Raw genomic sequence first — 18,367 nt, 5'->3', positions numbered from 1 at the left:
CATGAGGGAGGAAGCAAAGCAAAGCCCGAAAGCTCCCAGCTCAGCTCCTGCCCCATGTCCACACACAAGGGACACAAACAGTATCCACCAGGTTAGGGATGGCAGCGGCTTTAATTTGTCCAATCCCTTAAGATTCCTTACAGCTCTGTTCTCTGTTAACACACTTCATTTTTAACCTCCTGCTGATACTATCTACATCCTTAAGCCTGGGCAACACCTGGAAGTTCATAGTTGCTCCCCAGGAAAATCAGTCACAATGATTAGAGCAGATTTCCTCCTCCTTCCCTGAGCACCCCCCTGCCTCTGGTCCTGTTGATTTGGTTACCAGCAGGTAGGAACTACCACCAGCCCCATTCAGTGGGCTTACACCCTAACTCAAACGCTGGAAAGGGCCTCTAGAGGACGTGTGCTGCAACCTCCAGCTCACCACAAAGCCAATGCTCACTCTCATCTCAGCTTTTCCTTCTCCAAATAGCAGTCTCACAGGGCAGGCTGCCGCTCCATCCCATTTAGCACTGCAGTGCCATTTGCTACCTCCACTGTGTCCTTCTGGAGACACGAGGGCCAGAGCTGCATGCAGGACTCAAGGCATCAGCACAGCACAACTCCAGGAACTGCAAAATAAAGGCACAGGTGAGCTGACACATGGCAGGGCTCAGACAGACAACTCTGTGAAGCAGAGGACTGTGCAGAGGCCTCTGTGAAGCAACAGACTCTATTTCAAGAGAAGGGCTGCAGCACTGCTCTGAGGTCTCACAGGCCAGACTGCTACCACCGGAGAAATCCTCACCACAAATTTAAAATAAGAGTTTCTACTGCATACACACAAGGCCAATATTTAATAATCTTTCAGATGGTAACTATGAAGTTACTGGGTTGTTTCCAGGATAAACAGTTTGTAGGGTTTTTTAACCACTTGAGAAAAACAGGCACCCGTGTGGAAGGAGCTTCAGCCCCCGTCGCTGAGCAGTGCTGGAAAACATTGTGCTTCTGGGAAACAGCCTTCAGCTAACCCCTGGCAGCTCGTGCTCCACACACTGATGGGAAGAGGCAAAACATTCAGCAGTACCCATCCACAGCAGAGTAAAGGGGGTTAATTCTTTGACTGAGGTGTGCAGATGAGAAGAAATCATCAGTATTTAGTTAAAGTGCATGACTCCATACAGGAAACATTGGAAGGGGCTCAGGCTGCCTCCTTCCTCCCGCAGCAGAGCAGCTAGAGGTCACTGCACACCAGGCTTAGAGGCTTCCTTCTAACCTATGAACAACTCTTTGGCACTTTTTGAGCCTTTAGCTGAAGTAAACAAGTACCCCATGTTTATGGTTGGAAAAAAATAAATAAATCATTACTAACTAGGCTTCATAAGCACAAAACGAAGCCATTAATCCAAGCACAAGTCAGTGCGGTTCAATTGAGAATCTCCCTACTTTGCTTGTACGGCCAGAAAATAACAAAGCCTTGAGTGTCCAGAACAGATCCATCAGTGCAGCAGTACGCAACAGCAGCCACCTCTGCTTCTCACAGCTCCATATCAAAACCAAGGAGGCACGTGGGTCTGTGGGCACATTTTCATCACATCAGAGGAGCGTGGGACACACTTGTGATGGGGCTGTGGTGTCCCAGCTCCAGATGCAAAGGCAGCAAGGAGCCCTGTGGCTACACACACGCCACCAGCCAGTCCGCCAGTCTCTTCATTGCCAGCAGCACGGTATGGCAAAAGGGAAAAAGAAGGGGAGAGGGGAAGAGATCGCAGTGCAATATTGCATATCACGGCCAAGCTCTCCCCTCATGTCGTTACCTCTGTCACATTTGGCAGCCTCGGTTGTGCAGACGGCCAGCACAGACACACAGCACCACGCGCCCTCAAGATGCACAGGAGGGAAACAAAAGGGAGGAGAGGAGGGTGGACGAGATGGAGGAATGAGATGGTTTCTCCCGGCGGGGGCCCACGGGCTCCTCCGGTGCCCGCTGTCTGCTGGGAGAGCACGGGGCTGTGGCAAATGGCGTTTACAGAAAGAAGAAGCTACAGAGAGAAAGAGAGAAAGAAACAGAAGTTCAGAATCGAAATGGAACACAAAAGGTGAGAGACAAAAGAAACGGAGGGACGGCATTTTAAAGTGTGAAGGAAGGGAGCATGCCGGGGAGCTGTCATCCAAACCAACGGCACCGCAGCGGCAGCAGAGGCCTGAGCACACACAGCGCTCAGGACGGCCACAGGCAGAGACTGACCGACACCAACACAAGTGTATGGAGACAGCGTGACAGCACGGCGCAGCCCGCCGGGCACCTGCACTGCCTCAGCCCCGGCACACCGCTACGGCAGCGGCAAAGCCAGCTCACAAAGGCAACTCCAAGACCAAAGCGTTTGGGTGAAAATATATTTCCTCTCCCCACTTCGAGTGCCGGCACTGCTTGTGCGCGCAGCCTAAAGCACATACAGGAAAGAACTGAGCTTATGCTACCAGGTTATTATTCAATTTGTAATTAAAAAAAAATACTTTAACATCAAATAAAGTGACAATATCTAACAGATGCGTACATATACTTTGCATTAACACTGTATGTAGGTTACACAATTATTCAGTAACAAACATGGGTTATTTTCAAATAGCAAGGTAATAAAGTTCTACATCTATAGTTTAAGGCAATCAGAATATTAAAAATGTATACAAATACAATATTTCTACCGCTGTTCACAGCTTTATTTTCCGTTAATTAAAAAACCCTTCATATCTGTATTGTCCCATGCTAACAAGAGTGACGTGGATCTGGCATGCAGCAAATGCAGCCAGGGCCCTTGCAGAGAGACAAGTGTGCATTGCTGACATCTCAGAGGGCGAGTGGTAGCTGGCTTCAGATGGACACACCTGGCACGCACAAAAAGACATTTCCATCCACACTCGGATGCCTTAAGAGAAGCAGGATAAGAACCACCCACAGAAACACTGCTCACGTTAGGTAAGGGCATGCTTAGAGACAGACACCGAGATACAAATCTCCTTGATGGGATTTCAAGCTGTCAAAAGCACACACACACAGTGCAACGTGTACTGTGGTTTTTGGGCCACAGAAAAGTGTGGGGTGTGTTCCGCAGAAGGTAACCCCTGCCCTACCAGGCACACGCATGCCCACCTCTGCAGAGCCATCACAAGCCTCTTGGTGGCCTGCCTTGTGTTCCCTTCTCACCTCTGGGGTTCATTCCCTGCACAGGGAACACCACCATCCCAGAAACATACATGCCCCTACGCTTTCCTGCTCATCCATACTATTCCTGTGTTCATATCAGTGTCAGGGACATGCAGCGTTAGCAGCTACTGATCATCATTGCTTCACCACACTGACATTCGCAATGCCTCATGAGCAACACAACCATGCCGCTGTCCCCACTGTCACCAGCAGACCCACAGAGCCATGCAGGGTAACTTCAGACATTCAACAGCAGCTGGATGTTATGTTCCCTATGGCTTTTTTTTTTCCTTCAAAATCTTAGCAAAAGCAAATTATTACAGAAAGTTTTTAATGGTTTTCAACAACGCCACTTGTAAGTAAGTGGACTTAAAGAAGCCCCCAGAAAAACACAACAGGTTTGCCCATATCAGCGGTGAACGGAAAGGTGAATCTCTTACTACTGTACTTACATGCAAGGTGAAAGCATATCCAGCTAGACTGAAAGCATCCCTTACTCCATGCAGAACCAGGGACTACTGTGAAAAAAGGCGTAAGTAAAGAAAAGAAAGAAGGGCAGCAATAACCAGCTAAACATGGCCTGGGGGACTGAGGAGAAAAAGATTTTAACATCTTTGGCAGAGAAAACAAAACAATACCTTTCACTTTAGCAAGTTTATGGTTTAAGCCCAGTTTCCCCAGAACAGCCTGCTTCTCACTGGAGGAAGAAACCCAATCAAAAAGACATTAATGCATTTGGCCACAGCTTTCTATTAAAAAAAAACAACTAAAACCGCTAGACTTGGCTGACTTCTCCTGCCAGCATCCCTTGGAAAGGCTGTCAAATGAAGCAGGACAAATAAATGGTAAAATTAAGTTTTCAACTTGGCACAAAGCGCTGGTAATTAAAGAGAGGGCATGCACAGAGACAGCTAAAGCAAAGCACACTGCCACAAGCATTCAGACTTGAGACAAGAGCATGTGATGTGACTAAATAGCTCGTGCCAGCAAACAGATTTCCCCCTTGATAACTCAAGATTTTAAACTCGAGTTTGCCAGAAGCCAGAAAAATTATAGTTTTGCTTTTCAAAATAGCTCCCTAAGAATCGTATTTAACCTGATGGAAGCACATCATGGTTGATAAGACCAGGAGGTGTGATCAAAAGAAAAGACGATGACTTTTATTGCAGCTTACTCATCTACAACTTTTGCTGCATGCTCACAAGGCTGCATTTGTATTTCCTCTTCCCAAAGCCATGTTTAAGTGGTAAGGGTTAAAAAAAAATAGATTAAAAAACAAACAAACAAATAAATAAAGTCAACTCCCAAACACATTTTTTTGTCAGCCAACTCTCCAAAAAGTGTGATTCTGTCTTGTTCCAGAAAAAGGTGACAATTCTGACTTTTTTTGAACATTCAGAGAGGCAAGAAATACCATCCCAGAAGCGAGCAATGAACTGCAGTGTGTGAGACTCAGGTGGAGGGAATTATTTTAGGAGTGCTTTAAAGAAAGAAAGAGGAGACTACCTAGCTAGGAGCAAAGGAAATGTTGGCAGTACATCAGCAGAAGAGAAAGAAATCCAGCAGTCAAAGTGTAAGCATGGCTCGCCACTTCTTGGGTAGGAAGGGAAAGATTCTGTCCAAAAAGCAATGGCATAGAAAATAGACATTAAGCAGACTGATTTCACACCATGACGGCCACAGAGCGAGGCCTGGTTATGCTAGAGGTGTCTTGTTTGTATGTCACATCTCCCTGCTTGGCCGCTCTCCATCCCTGCAAGGATCTCGAGTCACTTGCAGGTAGTGACAAACCTCTGGCCCCTCCTCAACATGAATCTTTCTGGAGAAAGCCCTTCTCCCAAGCTGTCAGCTGTTGTGCAAAGCTCCCTGGGCTTGGAGGCGTTAACTTTCTGATGTTTTTCAGGCAATGGGGCAGTCATCCATCAACATTCAGGAATTGGCACATTTTCTGCTCTGGAGCGTGCAGCTCCAGAGATGGGGACCCTAATTCCCACCTTTCACATTAACCACCGTTTGGTTGGCAGAACAGCATTCTCTCAGCATGGAAACCTGGATCCTGCAACTACGGGGTCTGCATTTATATGTACGCAGGAACACTCCCAAAGGCAGCAGGGGGATGTCGAAGGTACCCTCTTTTTTAGGCCTTCTGCCTGGGCATTTGATTCCTTAGGGACTGCTACGTCTTGCTAATAGTCTAAGAACCCAGTGCTCTTTGAAGTTGGGTTTCAATGGCAAGCAATGCATGGAAAGCATGAAAAGAGGTCCCTTTTCCAGGTACCTGCAGCACCACTCAGCTCCCACCACTACATTCAGCAAGGAGCTACTGCGCTGACCTGAAAGGGTGGCTGTAAAAATATGCCAGCACATGACAGCAAACCCAGCCCAACTAATATTATCCAGTCAGACAACAGAAACAGCAGCTAATTAAAACAAACAAACAAAAAAAATCATGCAAATGTAATAGCATGCAAGGTCAGTTAAACTTTTGTTATCTACACACAGATACCCCCCTCCCCTTATCCCACCCCAACAGCAGGGCTCATTTTGCTCTAACACATTAGCTACCGAAGGGATACAGGTAGAATTAAACTCCAGCCCTGACTCAGTTCAGACCTGAGCCAAGAGTGATTTACCATTGCTGGTATGGACCAGAAAAACACGTGGTATCATTTGCTTCCCTCCCTTCCTCCCCCCTCAGTTTCCTGCTGCACAAAGTCCTGCACGCAACCCTTCTTCCTTCTTGTTCCCACTACGTTATTAGATGAGTTAATAGTTATTCAGGTTAAAAATGAGAAGAAAAAAAAAAAAGAAAAAACAGATGGCAGAAACATTACTGCAAAAGCAGATGAATGCAGGAACATCCTTGGCTTGACAGGCTTTATGTGAAGCTTGCACTGCAAGTTAAAAAAAAACAAAAACAAAAACAAAAACACAAAAACAAAAACAAAAAGTTAGCAATAACAGAACCCAAAATGAAAAAAAAAATAAAAAAAATCAAAACCACCAAAATCAAGAAAAGCTGGGAGAGCTGACACTGGGACACCAGCAACCCACTGTGGTGGGTGGGCATGCAGATGGATTATGGAATTAAAAAGAAATTAAATGTCAAGACTGAGCTCTACTCTAGCCTATGTGACAAGCACGAGTGAAAAATAAATCCAACAGGGAAGAACTACTGAACATTCAACCACCAAAGTTATCCAGGGTTACAGGTGTATGTATGCTGGTGCCTTTAAACTATGCATTTTCAGGAGATGTGTGGTGGCAGGACATGACTGGAGATGTTCAGTTTGGGTTACTTGAACATGGGCACTCTTGTAGAAAGCTGTGCCAGCCTTTTCTGAAATGCAGATGTCTCAGAGCTGAGCACCCTGAGGTCCCCCAGAATTGGTTTTCAAGCCCAATTCAGATCCTTTAGACATCATTAAATCCTTTTAACAGAGTGCTGGGCCAGGCCATGATGTGTACACTATACTTAAGGGATTGCTCTGGGAATAAGCATGGACCATAACACCTAGAGAGTCAACACTGGACTGGAAATTATTATATTGAAATGAAGCTGGAACTTAAGTTTTCCATCTGGATTTCAGAAGTATCTTGGCAGAAACAGAGCCCAAACAGATGGTCCTGGCTCCTAGGCAAGTTATGGATGAGCAAGTAACCCAACGACACTGAGGCCTGCACATGGTGATCTACCAAACAGGAAGAACCAAAAGTCCATTTGCTGCTCTTGTTTTCAAAAGGTTTTTCCAAACCCATTGGCAGGAACCAGCTCCAGATTGTGTGGGTTTGAAGCACAATCTCATCCCAAAATTATGGCAGCATGCTCAATCTCAGACTTAAGAAAGTCTTGGAGTGTGCTACACTGTCTCAAGGGGTTGCGGCACATAGATGTGCTGTCCAGTGCAGCTGTGTCATCAGGACAGAACTGCAATAATTTAAAATGAAAAAACCATAAATCTACAGGATTCTAAGAAGTGGAGTAGAAAAAAATCAGGTAGAAGACAGCTTGTTCCTGCAGAGATAGCCAAGGGGGCCAAGATGTCTGCCTCATGGACTTGTGCCAGCAGCAGCCTTGGTGCTGAGCTTTCCCTTCAGCTTGTACAGCACAGTGGAAAGTCTCCGCTGTCCAAGCTGAAGAAAACAGACCCCACCTTGGGAAAGAAGTATTCCTGTGAATTCCTGGCTGGGAGGCTACAGGTATTGTGCATGGCACAGGTTTCCTCTGGCAGCCACACAAGCACCACCACAGCCCATGCCAGCACAGAAGGTTGCCTTACCTATCCAACCCATGGCTTTTCATTAGAGAAATTTAAAGCCTTTAGAAAAACCAGGATGCGCTACAAGGAAACGCATCAGCATTTCCCTTTAGAGCCTACGTTAGTAATTCAGACATACAGAACCGCCGAAGCAGCTCCTGCTCCTTGTGTTGCAGCCTGCCCTGTTTGCAGGCATTCTCACGGAGTGGGATGTCAGCTGCCAGACATTTCTCGCTTCTACACTTCGGCGTAGCACCAATCAGTCTGCAGTGATTGCTTTAGCCAAGCAGAGCATGCAGCACACAGTTGCCCTCTGTATGTCAGTGGGTGTCCAAGGCCAAGTTCTCAGTTTGCGTAAAGCAGCACAGCTCCATAGGAGCTACAACAATTTATATCAGGAGAGGAACTAGCCTCAGATCCTCCCCACTTTCCTGTGGAAAGCCAGGGGCAGGAGTGATGGATGACAGCCACTGACCCAGCTGTAGAGATGGGATGTACAGTAAGCATCTGCATGATTTCCCAAAATATAAAAATATACCAGTATATATGCAATACCACAGACCCTCACAGCCCACGCTATAAGGCAGCTCAGAGCTGGCTGAAGTTAGCAAAGGAGACAGAAGAGTCTGTATCACACTCCTATAAGCATTTCAATTCTTTTAACAGTGACAACTTAGTGTTAATAGAGTAGCTTACTCTGCCAGAGTCAACTTAAGAAATGCACTGCGTTGCATGGAACTGTCATTTTTGTGTGTGGATTGAAAGAAAGCATTTCCCAGAGAGACTGGCTATTTTACCACCTTTGCAGCTTTCCTGATTGCAGTTATCAACTAGTGTCATTATTGCAGATGACCCAGAAAGGACTCACATGAGCATCTTCTTACTGGGTACGGGAAAAAATGGATGGAAGTAACAACAGGAGGCTTCAAAGTAGCCATTGTTACAGTAATCTGTTTCACTACACTACACAAATAAGCTGTGCACAGTCAGCTTCACCTCTGCAGTGTCTGCCTGGCTTCACCATACACACAACATCTAAGTGAACCTTCTGTTCTTGAAAGGATGGTGAAGTAGCCAGTAGCAAGTCATAACTACGAGTTTCTTGCACTACCAGCAAGCTAAACATAGCCAGCTCTAAGTGCAGGCTGCAAGAAGGAGATTAAACCTATTTGGATCAAACAAGAGGTTTTCTGAAGAGCTCTGCAAAGACTTAACCCTGAGCCCAGATCAATGGCAATGTTCTTCCAGTTTCAGTGGAAGCAGAGTTAGGTCCAAACTGAACACATCTTTAAAAACTGCTTCCCAAGTGACTGTCCACAGATATACTTGGTTACTACTGAAGTAGCAGAAATCTCAGAGCACTGGAGGGTAGAGAATCATATTCCTAGCATACAAATATAAAATAGTAGAAAACAGTGCTATTGTATTTATTAAAACGTACGAGCGTTTTGCAGCTTATTATGTCAACTCAATACAAGTACAAATGCCATTTACCTGCAGTTATGGTACCATAGCAATTGCTAAGAAAAACTTGACTCTAAAGCAAGCTTCCAAATATTCGCTTTTGGCACTAAGATTTCCACATAAAAATAACATGGTGGTTTTGGTTTCTGATCTTACTTCTACTTACAACTATAACCTTAAAGAATGGGAACTGGGGACTACTGCTGGGTGAGAGGAAGAATGGGTAGAGACCCCTTTTTAATTTTGGCTCAGACAGATGAATCTGCACCCAGAACATCCCAGAGCTGTTCCAACAGATGCTGGGCAGATCACAGGTCTCCACCATTTGATTGCTCTCCCATTCTGGTCAGATTTTGGCAAGGTTTGAAGATATTCCTCCAGAGAAAAATTAAGATCGTATCCCTGGCCCACCCTTTAGAAAAAATATTTTATTTGACCACTCTGATAAAAGCCCAGTTTCCAGTCTGGTAGTGGGAAAAAGCAAATACAGACATGCAGCAAGAAATTAAAAAAACAACCCCCCCAAATTGTAATAAGCCCTACAAAGGATGTGGATCACATCCGCTTACTTTTTCTTGTCCTTGTCTTTCTTGGTTTGTTGAGAACCTGCCTGCTGAGCCTGTGACTGTAATAGCTGAGCTGCTGCCTTCTTCTTTTGAAAGTTGTTCAGCTCTTCCTCAAGCTCCTTCTTTTTATCTTCTACTTTTTTCTTCTCCTCTTGGTGAGTCCTCTTTAGATGATCAAACTTTTCATGAAGCTGCCAGGACAGAAACAATAAATTGGAAGAGAAAAGGAGAATGTTTAACTCAAGTTACAGTAAATGATGCCTAAAGTGGTTCCATCAGCACTGGGGATCTCCCTGCGCTGATAACAAGTCACTGATCTGTCCTCCAAGCACATCAGCCCTTGTGAGAAAAGCTCTACAATTAACACAAGCACAGACAGCGAGACTTAATTTTTTGCAGGAACTCCACAAGTACATTTCCAAACGTTATGTTCTGCTCCTCGCCGTTTTGTACCTACCAGACTCTCTCTTTGCTTGTGCAAAGCAAGAAAACACAGCCAGTCAAGGTGATAACCTTTTCTGGGGCTTTCTCTGCTCCTCCCTGAGGCAGATGTGTGATCGATGATGTGATGGGGTCACACCACAAGCCCGTGGCAGGGCTGAGTCCGCATCTGTTCCCTGAAACTCTTTATGACGGGCAAGGTGCTTTTCAGGCTTGATGTTAGAATCAAGGTGCCTGAGCTCTTAGGACTCTCTTGGAAAAAGCCCAGCTCAAACCCTCACACAACATCCTTTGAGTTACAATATACTCACATCTTTCTCAGCTTCTTTCAATTCTGCTTCCTTTTCCTTTACTCTCATGACGAACATCTGCCTCATTTCATCCTCCTTCTTCTGGAGTTCACCCAGGAATTCATTCCTCTTTGCTTCGTAAGTCTCTTGGAGACTGCAAAAACACAGGGAAAAAAAAAAAACAAAAAATACAACAACAACCCAGTCAGAACTGCATTTCATGCAGAGTCATGAGTTTCATCATATTTTCACAAAACGTCACCAGAAGTCTCTGACTCGCAAGAAGGAGTGAATGCCTCCACCAAAACTAGTCCTAGCTTCCTAGATGGCAGCATTGGTCAGGGGGTCAAACTAGCAAGCAAAAATGAGCACACTTCAGGATGCTGTAAGTCGCTTAACAGTCAGGATGTCTTCAAAATAAGCAGTCACTGTGGAATCACCTACAGAATTCCCTGATGCTCACACGTCTTGATACATGCTCAACGTGTCCTCACTTCTCACACTCTTTGTCCTGAATCTCATTGGAAGCGTAAGGTTTGTGGAGCAGAGGCAGGCCTACCACAGAGCAAAACCTGGCTTTATGTAGCTCATTAAGCAGGACACTGACACAAAGCAAAATTAATTTTCACTACTTTTTACTAATGGATTCAGACCAGGAGCTTTATTTAGATAAAGCCACGTTGAGGGACCTCTCTATCTCCTCTAACTGTCAAGGAAGAACAAAGCTTTTGCAAATGAGAGGCATCGTTCCTACACTGAATTACCACACCACTGGATTCTTTCATACCTTTATTCCTCCTCCACTTCCTTGTATTTCTTTATTTCCCCAGCACTGAGGTACCACAGCAAGTATTGGGACACCAAATATATTGTCCATGCACTTCTGAGATTTTCAGAGCCTTGTAGGAGCTCTAGATGCCAAATTCCTTCTCATTTTATTCCTTAAATGGGTTTGGATATTTCTGCCACCACTACAGTGTGGGAATGATAACTATTTCCCCAAGAAGCTTTTCTGAAATTCTCTTTTTTAAGTGAAAACTCCATTGCAATCAGAGACATTCGTTGCATGCATGAACCTAAAGAACACACTAACCACTGGGCCAGTGGGATGTCTTCATCCCATTAATGCCTAGGTTTTGTCTTTCCTAGCTTATGGCTGTAATTATGTTATTTTTTCTATGAATTGGGCAACAAAACTAGACACAAAGACAGAAGCCTTGGGCTTAGCACTGTTAACCAATGGGTGCTTTGATTCGGTCCTAAAAAAAAAAAAACTTAGGAGAGACTGCCCAGTGCATTCTTGCACAGCACTGGCCACCCTGGAGCGATCGCTCAATCCCAGCTGACCACAACAGCTTCTCACATCTTGAATGAAAACCACTTACTGTAATACCATAAAAATCTTCTCATGTGAGAGCAGCGCAGGAGGCACCTTTGGATTCTTGGCTGAATTAAAAGTCACTCCATTTGCGGCAGATAGAGATCTGGACATCTGAATTGAAGCCTCCCTGAAATTCATTCTTGGACTTAATCCTGTGACTGTCAACAATAAAACTTCAATTCATAAACCCTTCTGAAGGATCTAGCACAGAAAAACAGTAAAGATTGGTCTTTACTGTTCAGTGTGCAAAAATGGGATCAGCAATTAGTGACACGCTATCCCAGGGAGCAGCAGAGCCTTATGGACTGAAGTGGAAAGCTCTCCACCCTACTAATTGTAATATCCTGCACTGCCAACAACTTTTTGCAAAGCTCATTTCCAAAAATGCAATGCCAGGTGATGTGCAAGCAGGGAAAAGCTTGCAAGGAGCCCAGGCTCAGTGCTCATCCCAGCTTTCTTCTTAAATACTTGCCATTAATCTCAGGCTAGAAAACCGAAATCCACATTGAAGCTACTTTGACTTCCACAGGAGCCAAGTTCACAGGGAAACTGGCCCAACAACCCCAGGCTGCATTTGAGAAAACTCTCATAGTCCCAAGAGAATAACAGTTCATTTCAACTGGGAATCCTACAGCTTCTCACAGACAAAGATGACAAGGGAATTTGCTTTTTAAGTGCACAAACACATGTTCCAAGAGTATCTGGATTTCCCAACAAACACACCCCACACTAAAGGATGACCTTGTAAATGCTTTGCCAGCTTCCTTTTTGCAACCACTCACTCATTGCCATCAGTTGGCTGGGTAACTGCCCAGATCCCCCTGAGGCTTACGAGGGGCTCTCCAGTGCAAACTGGCTGAAGAGCTGTTGTTCCCGCAGCTCCCAGCACCCAGGCACAGGGCAAAGGCATGCTTTTGATCACCAGTCTCAAGAGGAACAGAGAGAACCAAAGATACTGTTTTCTTCATTTCAAATATACACTGGCCTCAGTCAAACAGCTTGAGTTCACGAGTTTTGTTTGTTTATTGGAGAGGGGGAGGAAGCCGCCAGAGTGAACTGCTCTGAACTAGCACGTACCAGATGGAGAAATTCTGTACGTTTTCATTTCCTTGCTACTTATAGCTTGGTCAAAAGAGGCCTCATGTACAGGAAGTAATGGAAATTCCTTAGATTCCTGGAAGAGACGGGCTGAGCCCATTTTAAGCTATTACTCTCCAGAAAGGAAATCCAATAAAGCTTCACACTTGGGCTTCGTAACAGAACTGGGCTTGACTGATCTCAGCACAATTTCTCCACGACAGAGGAAACTCAGCTGCATAATCTCAGCAAGCCACAAATCAAACCCCTAACCAAAGCAAACTCAGTGCTGTGGCACTGAGTCACACTCTGCCACTTTCCAGTAACAGCATGGACCCAGCTTTTCCCCAGCGAACATCACAGACAAATCACGTCTGTCTGTGGTGATCTGCATGGCTACCATCTCAGATACTGGCACGTCACCTCCTGATATGCATGTGCATTACAGAGACAAACTGATATCAATGCAAAGATGCATGTGTAATCCTAACTGCTCTCCCTTGGGGCAGAGGAGCGTGGGATGTTGCTAAGGCAGAGGGTGCAATTATTGGGAAAAAGGTGGGGAGGCACAGGAAACAGAGGAAGAAAATAAACATTTGCTCCCAAATTCCCACACAGCTGTCATCCCTGGATAATGACTGGGGTTTCCAACCAACAAAGCTGTCAGTGATGGTATAAACTGTATCTAGCAATAAAACAAACCTAAAGCATCAGACCGTGGTACTGTCTTCACACAGCATCTTGGACTAGCTCCAGACGGTCAACAAGAACATTTACCCCAGGATCTCCCCTTCAGTAATCAGTTCATATCTCAATGCACGAATCACATTCATCTCAGAAAGGATATAGCCAAAACGCAGCTACTGTACCTGGCCCTGACTCTTGGCAGCTAGAAAGTTGTGTCTGCATTAGAGGAGGAAAGGGGCCATTAAAGTATCACCTGACCATCTCAAAACTTGCCCTTCTCGCAGGGAAAAAAGCATCAGGAGGAAATTTCCAAGCAACTAACAAGTGTTCTGTTCAACAGACTCACCCAGCTCTCTGGGAAGCTGGAAGGATGCTGCCAGCAGGAAAATGAACGTAAGCATTATTGAAGACTAGACAGTACACAGGGTTTTAGGAAAGCAACAGCAAAACTGAGAAAGATCAGCTTTGCAATCTCCAAAAGAGCTTTTTCTAGCTTGAAAATGACAACTCACAAAGAATGTTAACTGATGTTAACTGTTCCTAGACAGGCGTGCCTACAAGCCCTGATTGCTGACCACCTCCAACTCTCTTACTGTGTCTTACAAAAACATGCCCACTTCCACATTGCTGAGAACACAATGAAATCAGGAAACAGAAACAATCCCCTTGGCAGGCTTTGCATCACAGCAGCCTCTCTGCCCTGCAGAGCAGCAGACAGATTCAAACATCAGCTTACGAAGATCAGTGAGAAACTGATTCCCACTTCTAAGAGGAGTGTTTAGAAATCATTTTTTTTTCTAAACTTCTCAATACTGGCTGACCAACAGCAGGTAGGAGGTAGACTGAAAGGTCTTGCAAGTGATAGCCAGCAACTTACATTTGATGCAGCTAAGCAAAGGGAGCTCAAAGAGTGCAAAGAAAGCTGGTACAACTTAAGCAACGGTGCAGATAGGTCTGTGGGCATATACTCCTTCCTCTTAAATTCCTAGGATGCAACTTGATCTGAAATGAGTCATATCCTACTCTCAAAACGCATTGCCTTCAAGCATCCTGGTGACATCTTGTAGGCTCTAGAAGGCATGTATAGCCCTCCTATGTGGTTGCAGACATTTTCAAAATATTAAGGCAAGAACTGGCTTTGTCAACCATCCAACCTTTTCCTGTGTTTCTCCAGCACAAATCCTAGGCCATGAGAGCAGTACTGCACTGTGCGAAGTTCTACTCTTCAGATCTCAGCTGCTCCTACTGACCATGGCTACTCCTCCCTGGTCGATGCAAACACTTGGAACCCCAAGACCTCCCAGCTCTCTGGCTGTACAAGACCCGATTTACACCTGCCTACCTGAAAGGTTTGCTGTCTGGATCTGTGTCCTTGAATCCCATTTCTTCTAGCTTGCAGCGCCTGTACAGCTCGTAGTGTCGAGTGTGTGTCTGCTCTCTCAAGTCCTCCATGTTCACTCGGATCAGCATCTCCCGCAGCTTCACAAAGTCACAGTGATTTTCATTTTCAACTGCAAAGACAGGCCATCCACAGGGAGAACATTAAATCCAGCAGCCAGGTTTTCTTGGAATCATAGAATTATTAAGGTTGGAAGAGACCTCTAAAATCATCTCATCCAACTATTGAACATCCCCACCATGACGACTGAATCATGGCCCTCAGTACCACATCTCCGCATCTCTTCAGTACCTCCAGGGACAGTGCCTCCTCCCAGGGCAACCTGTACCAATGCATTACCCTCCTTCTGAGAAGAAATCCTTCCTAATATTCAACCCAAAGCCACTACCTCTCATCTTTGTCCCTTCTTTGGTTCCACGTGCATTTCTTCACAAGCAAGGTGGTGATATGATCCCTTTGCACATGGGATTGTGCTTCCCACTCAAGCCCACTCTAACTGCAAGTCACCAACAGGGTCATGGCAGGCAGCCAGAAAATCTCAACTTGTTGCTTTGGGAAAAGCAAGAATATGAGAATATCCCTCCAGAGATGCTTTTTCCATGGCAGCTGACCTTACAGAGGAGCCCTACACCTATGGTTTTGGGGTTGAGAGCGTGGCAGCTCACAAGTACAGTAGAATGTGTGCTCTCATTACCATTTCTATGCTCAACAGGGTCTGCCATGCCCCACTCAGCTCCTGGCAAAGCAAGCAGCTCAGCCTCCAATGGAACTGCGACCAGAGAACTGCATGCTTCAGAGCAGAAAATAGTTTGAGTATTCTGAAAAACAAGGGATGGAAGTTCTCTTTTTAGGATCCAACAGCAAACAGCAAGCAGTTCTGCTGCTAGCTCTGCAGCATGCCCTTGGGGACCCAGCAGAGAACTCCAGCTGCTCCCCTTCAGAGATCAGAGCAGCTGTCTCACTGGAAAGGGGCAATTTAGGGCCAGATCTTCAAAGTCCCTCTGGTACCCAGATAAATCTCTTAGATTATCTGCTCTTAGTTCCTGGGAACAGCAAAAACCCAGCAGGATACATGTCAAGTAGAAGACTTACCAAACAGAGCTTCTTTCCTAACTGTCAGCTATTCCCAGAATTACCCTCTGGCGCACACAGCCATAGACAATAAATCCAAGGCTGCCTCAGCTTGTGTTACTGAAGAAAAAACGGGATGAGTTTTGCAGAATTGTTCTGTGGATGCTCCCCTGCAGCTCTCTGGGCCGTTCTCCAGTTGGATATGCAGCTAAAACCACCAACAGACCAGCATGGTCTCAAGCCTCTAATTCCCAGCACCAGTTGGGAAAGCGAGGGCCAGCTCTATCTTAGGGAGCTTTGGGACAGTCTGGGCTTCAAACATCCTGAGCTAAACTCTGCTCTCAGTTGACTTTATGAGGGATTTCATACTTAAGCTGCGCATCCATGTGTTAGAACACCAGGGCAAGACACACCAAGCAGTCAGTATTGGATTGGTTCTGCTCCTGCTTGAAGGAAGCTGGTGTGGCACAGCACCTGCTCCCCTCCCTGGAACCCCTCCACTCCCCTGCTATATGTATTTATTCTGACTTGTGTACAAAGTCCTAACCATTCAATTGCTCAGATCTTCCCCATCGCTCATGCTTCATTACTGGCAGAAAAGCACACAGAAGAGAGGACAATTTATGTCTTCATTTCAGAAGTCAGTTATTTAACACTTCCTAGTAGGGTTACCCTGTTCTTCCCTAAAGCAAGAGGCCAGGCTGAATCCCATTTATCTCCAGGTCACAAAGCCCTGTTTTTAAGGAGAAGCCTTAGAGTGGCAATCTCATTTTTCCCAAGACAGGTTTTGATTAGGGGCACTCAGAGATCAATGCACCTTTCCTTAGAATGAGACAAGATGACAAGGACTTATCTGTGCTTCTGGTACATACCCTGGACAACACCCCAGGGGTACTGCCTGGCTTTTGCCATCTTGTTGCCAATCTTCACTTCTTCAGTGCTACCAACTACAGCAAAAGGAAGGTGGACCTATGGAGGAAAGGTACAATAAGGTTAGGGATTTCCTTCGATGCACTGACCGGGATTGCTGGTTACTGTGGCAGCTGTGCTGGATTTAAGTTACTTAAGTCTCTCTGCGATTCAGCCGGTGTTTTAGAAAGAGCTACAGGACGGTCTGGATTAGAAACATGCTCAGACCTCAAGTCCCAAACTCTGAATTCCTAAAAATACAAGAAGTGCACATATTTTACATGTAATTACAATACACAACCATGTTCAGCACAGAAAAAGACAAACTTGAGTTGAATTTGAACTCTAAGAAAAAATAGTAAGAAAGAGAAAAAAGAAATAACATACATCCTCCCAAGCAAGGTAGGCTAAAAATTCAGCAAGGTTCTGTCGCTTGAAATAATTATTAATGCTTCCTCTTTGAAAGGACAAGACCGTGAGCAAGGGGAAGAGCCAGTGTGACCCAGCCCAGGGCTGACACGACTGAATCACCAAGCACTGCTGCATCCCAGCCTCTCTGCGGGTGTGGCAGCACTTTGGGATCTGCTCCCAGAAGCACAGCTGCTGCCAGCGGGGAGCTTGCCTCTCCCTCCAGCTCAGCCCGCAGCACTCTCCTATCCAAAGCGGCTGGGCGTGAGCTCCAGGCGTGGTGCCTCAGCGGCCAGGTTGTGGTCATGGGCTGGGCAGGAAAGGGAAAAGCCAAGCTCCAGAGGATGTGGTTAACTGGCAAAGGAGTTTCCCCGCAGAAGAAAACAGCACACACACAATGCCTGGGTAGAAGCACGTCCCTTCTCTTTGCCAGCATCCCCCTGCTGCAAGCACAACGCTGGTGGGGAAAAAGGGGAGACAATGCAGAGATTTGGAGAGGGTCTGATATGCAGCTGCATGTGGAAATTGCTGTCTACAGGCAGCCGTGCAGGAAACTCCCACAAGTCTTTAAGTTACAAGGAAATGGCTTAATTATGACACCTCTACTCCCTGTGAAATGCAGATAGCAACTCAATCTTCTGTTCACTCACAGTCTTGCTCACATTAGATGCACTTACTTTGGAATCAGCACATCCCTTTGTGTGTTACTTGCCTTGCTAAAGACACCCAATGGCCTTATGAGCCCTGCAGTGAAGGCATGGCACTGCCAGAAACCTGGGCCTCGCATTCTTCCCCTTGCACTTCAATCAGAACCATGGCAAACTGTCATTTCTCAGTGTAAAACCCACTAAATGCTCACTTTACCTCAGTCTTGTCTGCCCTCAGTTCCCATGCTACTGCTGCAGAAAAGGAAAGGAAATGAAAGCCAGAGCCCATGCCACTGATGGCTGCTGGCCCTGCCAAGAGTAGGAGCATCAATGGCAGCCCCACTCTCACTAAAAAACAAAACAAAGGCAGAAGTGATTCACCCCACCGAGCACCAAATGGTCACTCAGGACAGGAAACCCAAACCTCAGCCCTCTGCTTGACTGCTCCAGGCCTTGCCTCCCATCCTTTTCCTTCCCTGAGATAGGAACACTGTGAGAAGGGGAGGATGTGAAAAATGCTCAGAGGAGAATTGCTTGGCAGACAAAGAAATGCGTCAGGTCAAGCAGCCTACGTATCTCCA

At 45.8% G+C, this 18,367-nt stretch overlaps 1 protein-coding gene across 3 annotated transcripts in view; it reads right to left on the bottom strand.

Moving 5' to 3' along the window:
* Window positions 1-395: 395 nt before the first annotated feature.
* Window positions 396-18,367, bottom strand: part of SEPTIN11 (septin 11) — a 50,100-nt gene continuing 32,128 nt past the window's right edge. The window contains exons 6-10 of one of the 3 annotated variants that reach the window (XM_052682275.1): window positions 16,695-16,791; window positions 14,695-14,863; window positions 10,229-10,361; window positions 9,480-9,667; window positions 396-614 (exon numbers count right to left, since the gene is read on the bottom strand). In XM_052682275.1, coding sequence (XP_052538235.1) covers window positions 584-614; window positions 9,480-9,667; window positions 10,229-10,361; window positions 14,695-14,863; window positions 16,695-16,791 — 618 coding nt within the window. In that variant the 3' untranslated portion in view covers window positions 396-583. Of the gene's footprint in view, window positions 615-665; window positions 2,025-2,365; window positions 6,082-9,479; window positions 9,668-10,228; window positions 10,362-14,694; window positions 14,864-16,694; window positions 16,792-18,367 lie in introns of those variants that run through there. The other 2 variants (XM_052682277.1, XM_052682276.1) reach the window with 2 other exon arrangements.

Source organism: Tympanuchus pallidicinctus, unplaced genomic scaffold (assembly GCF_026119805.1).
Source record: "Tympanuchus pallidicinctus isolate F22 unplaced genomic scaffold, pur_lepc_1.0 scaffold2, whole genome shotgun sequence".
Classification (NCBI taxonomy): Eukaryota; Metazoa; Chordata; class Aves; order Galliformes; family Phasianidae; genus Tympanuchus; species Tympanuchus pallidicinctus.
The sequence above is the reverse complement of the archived record's forward strand: the minus strand, read 5'-3'. Positions and strand labels throughout refer to the sequence as shown.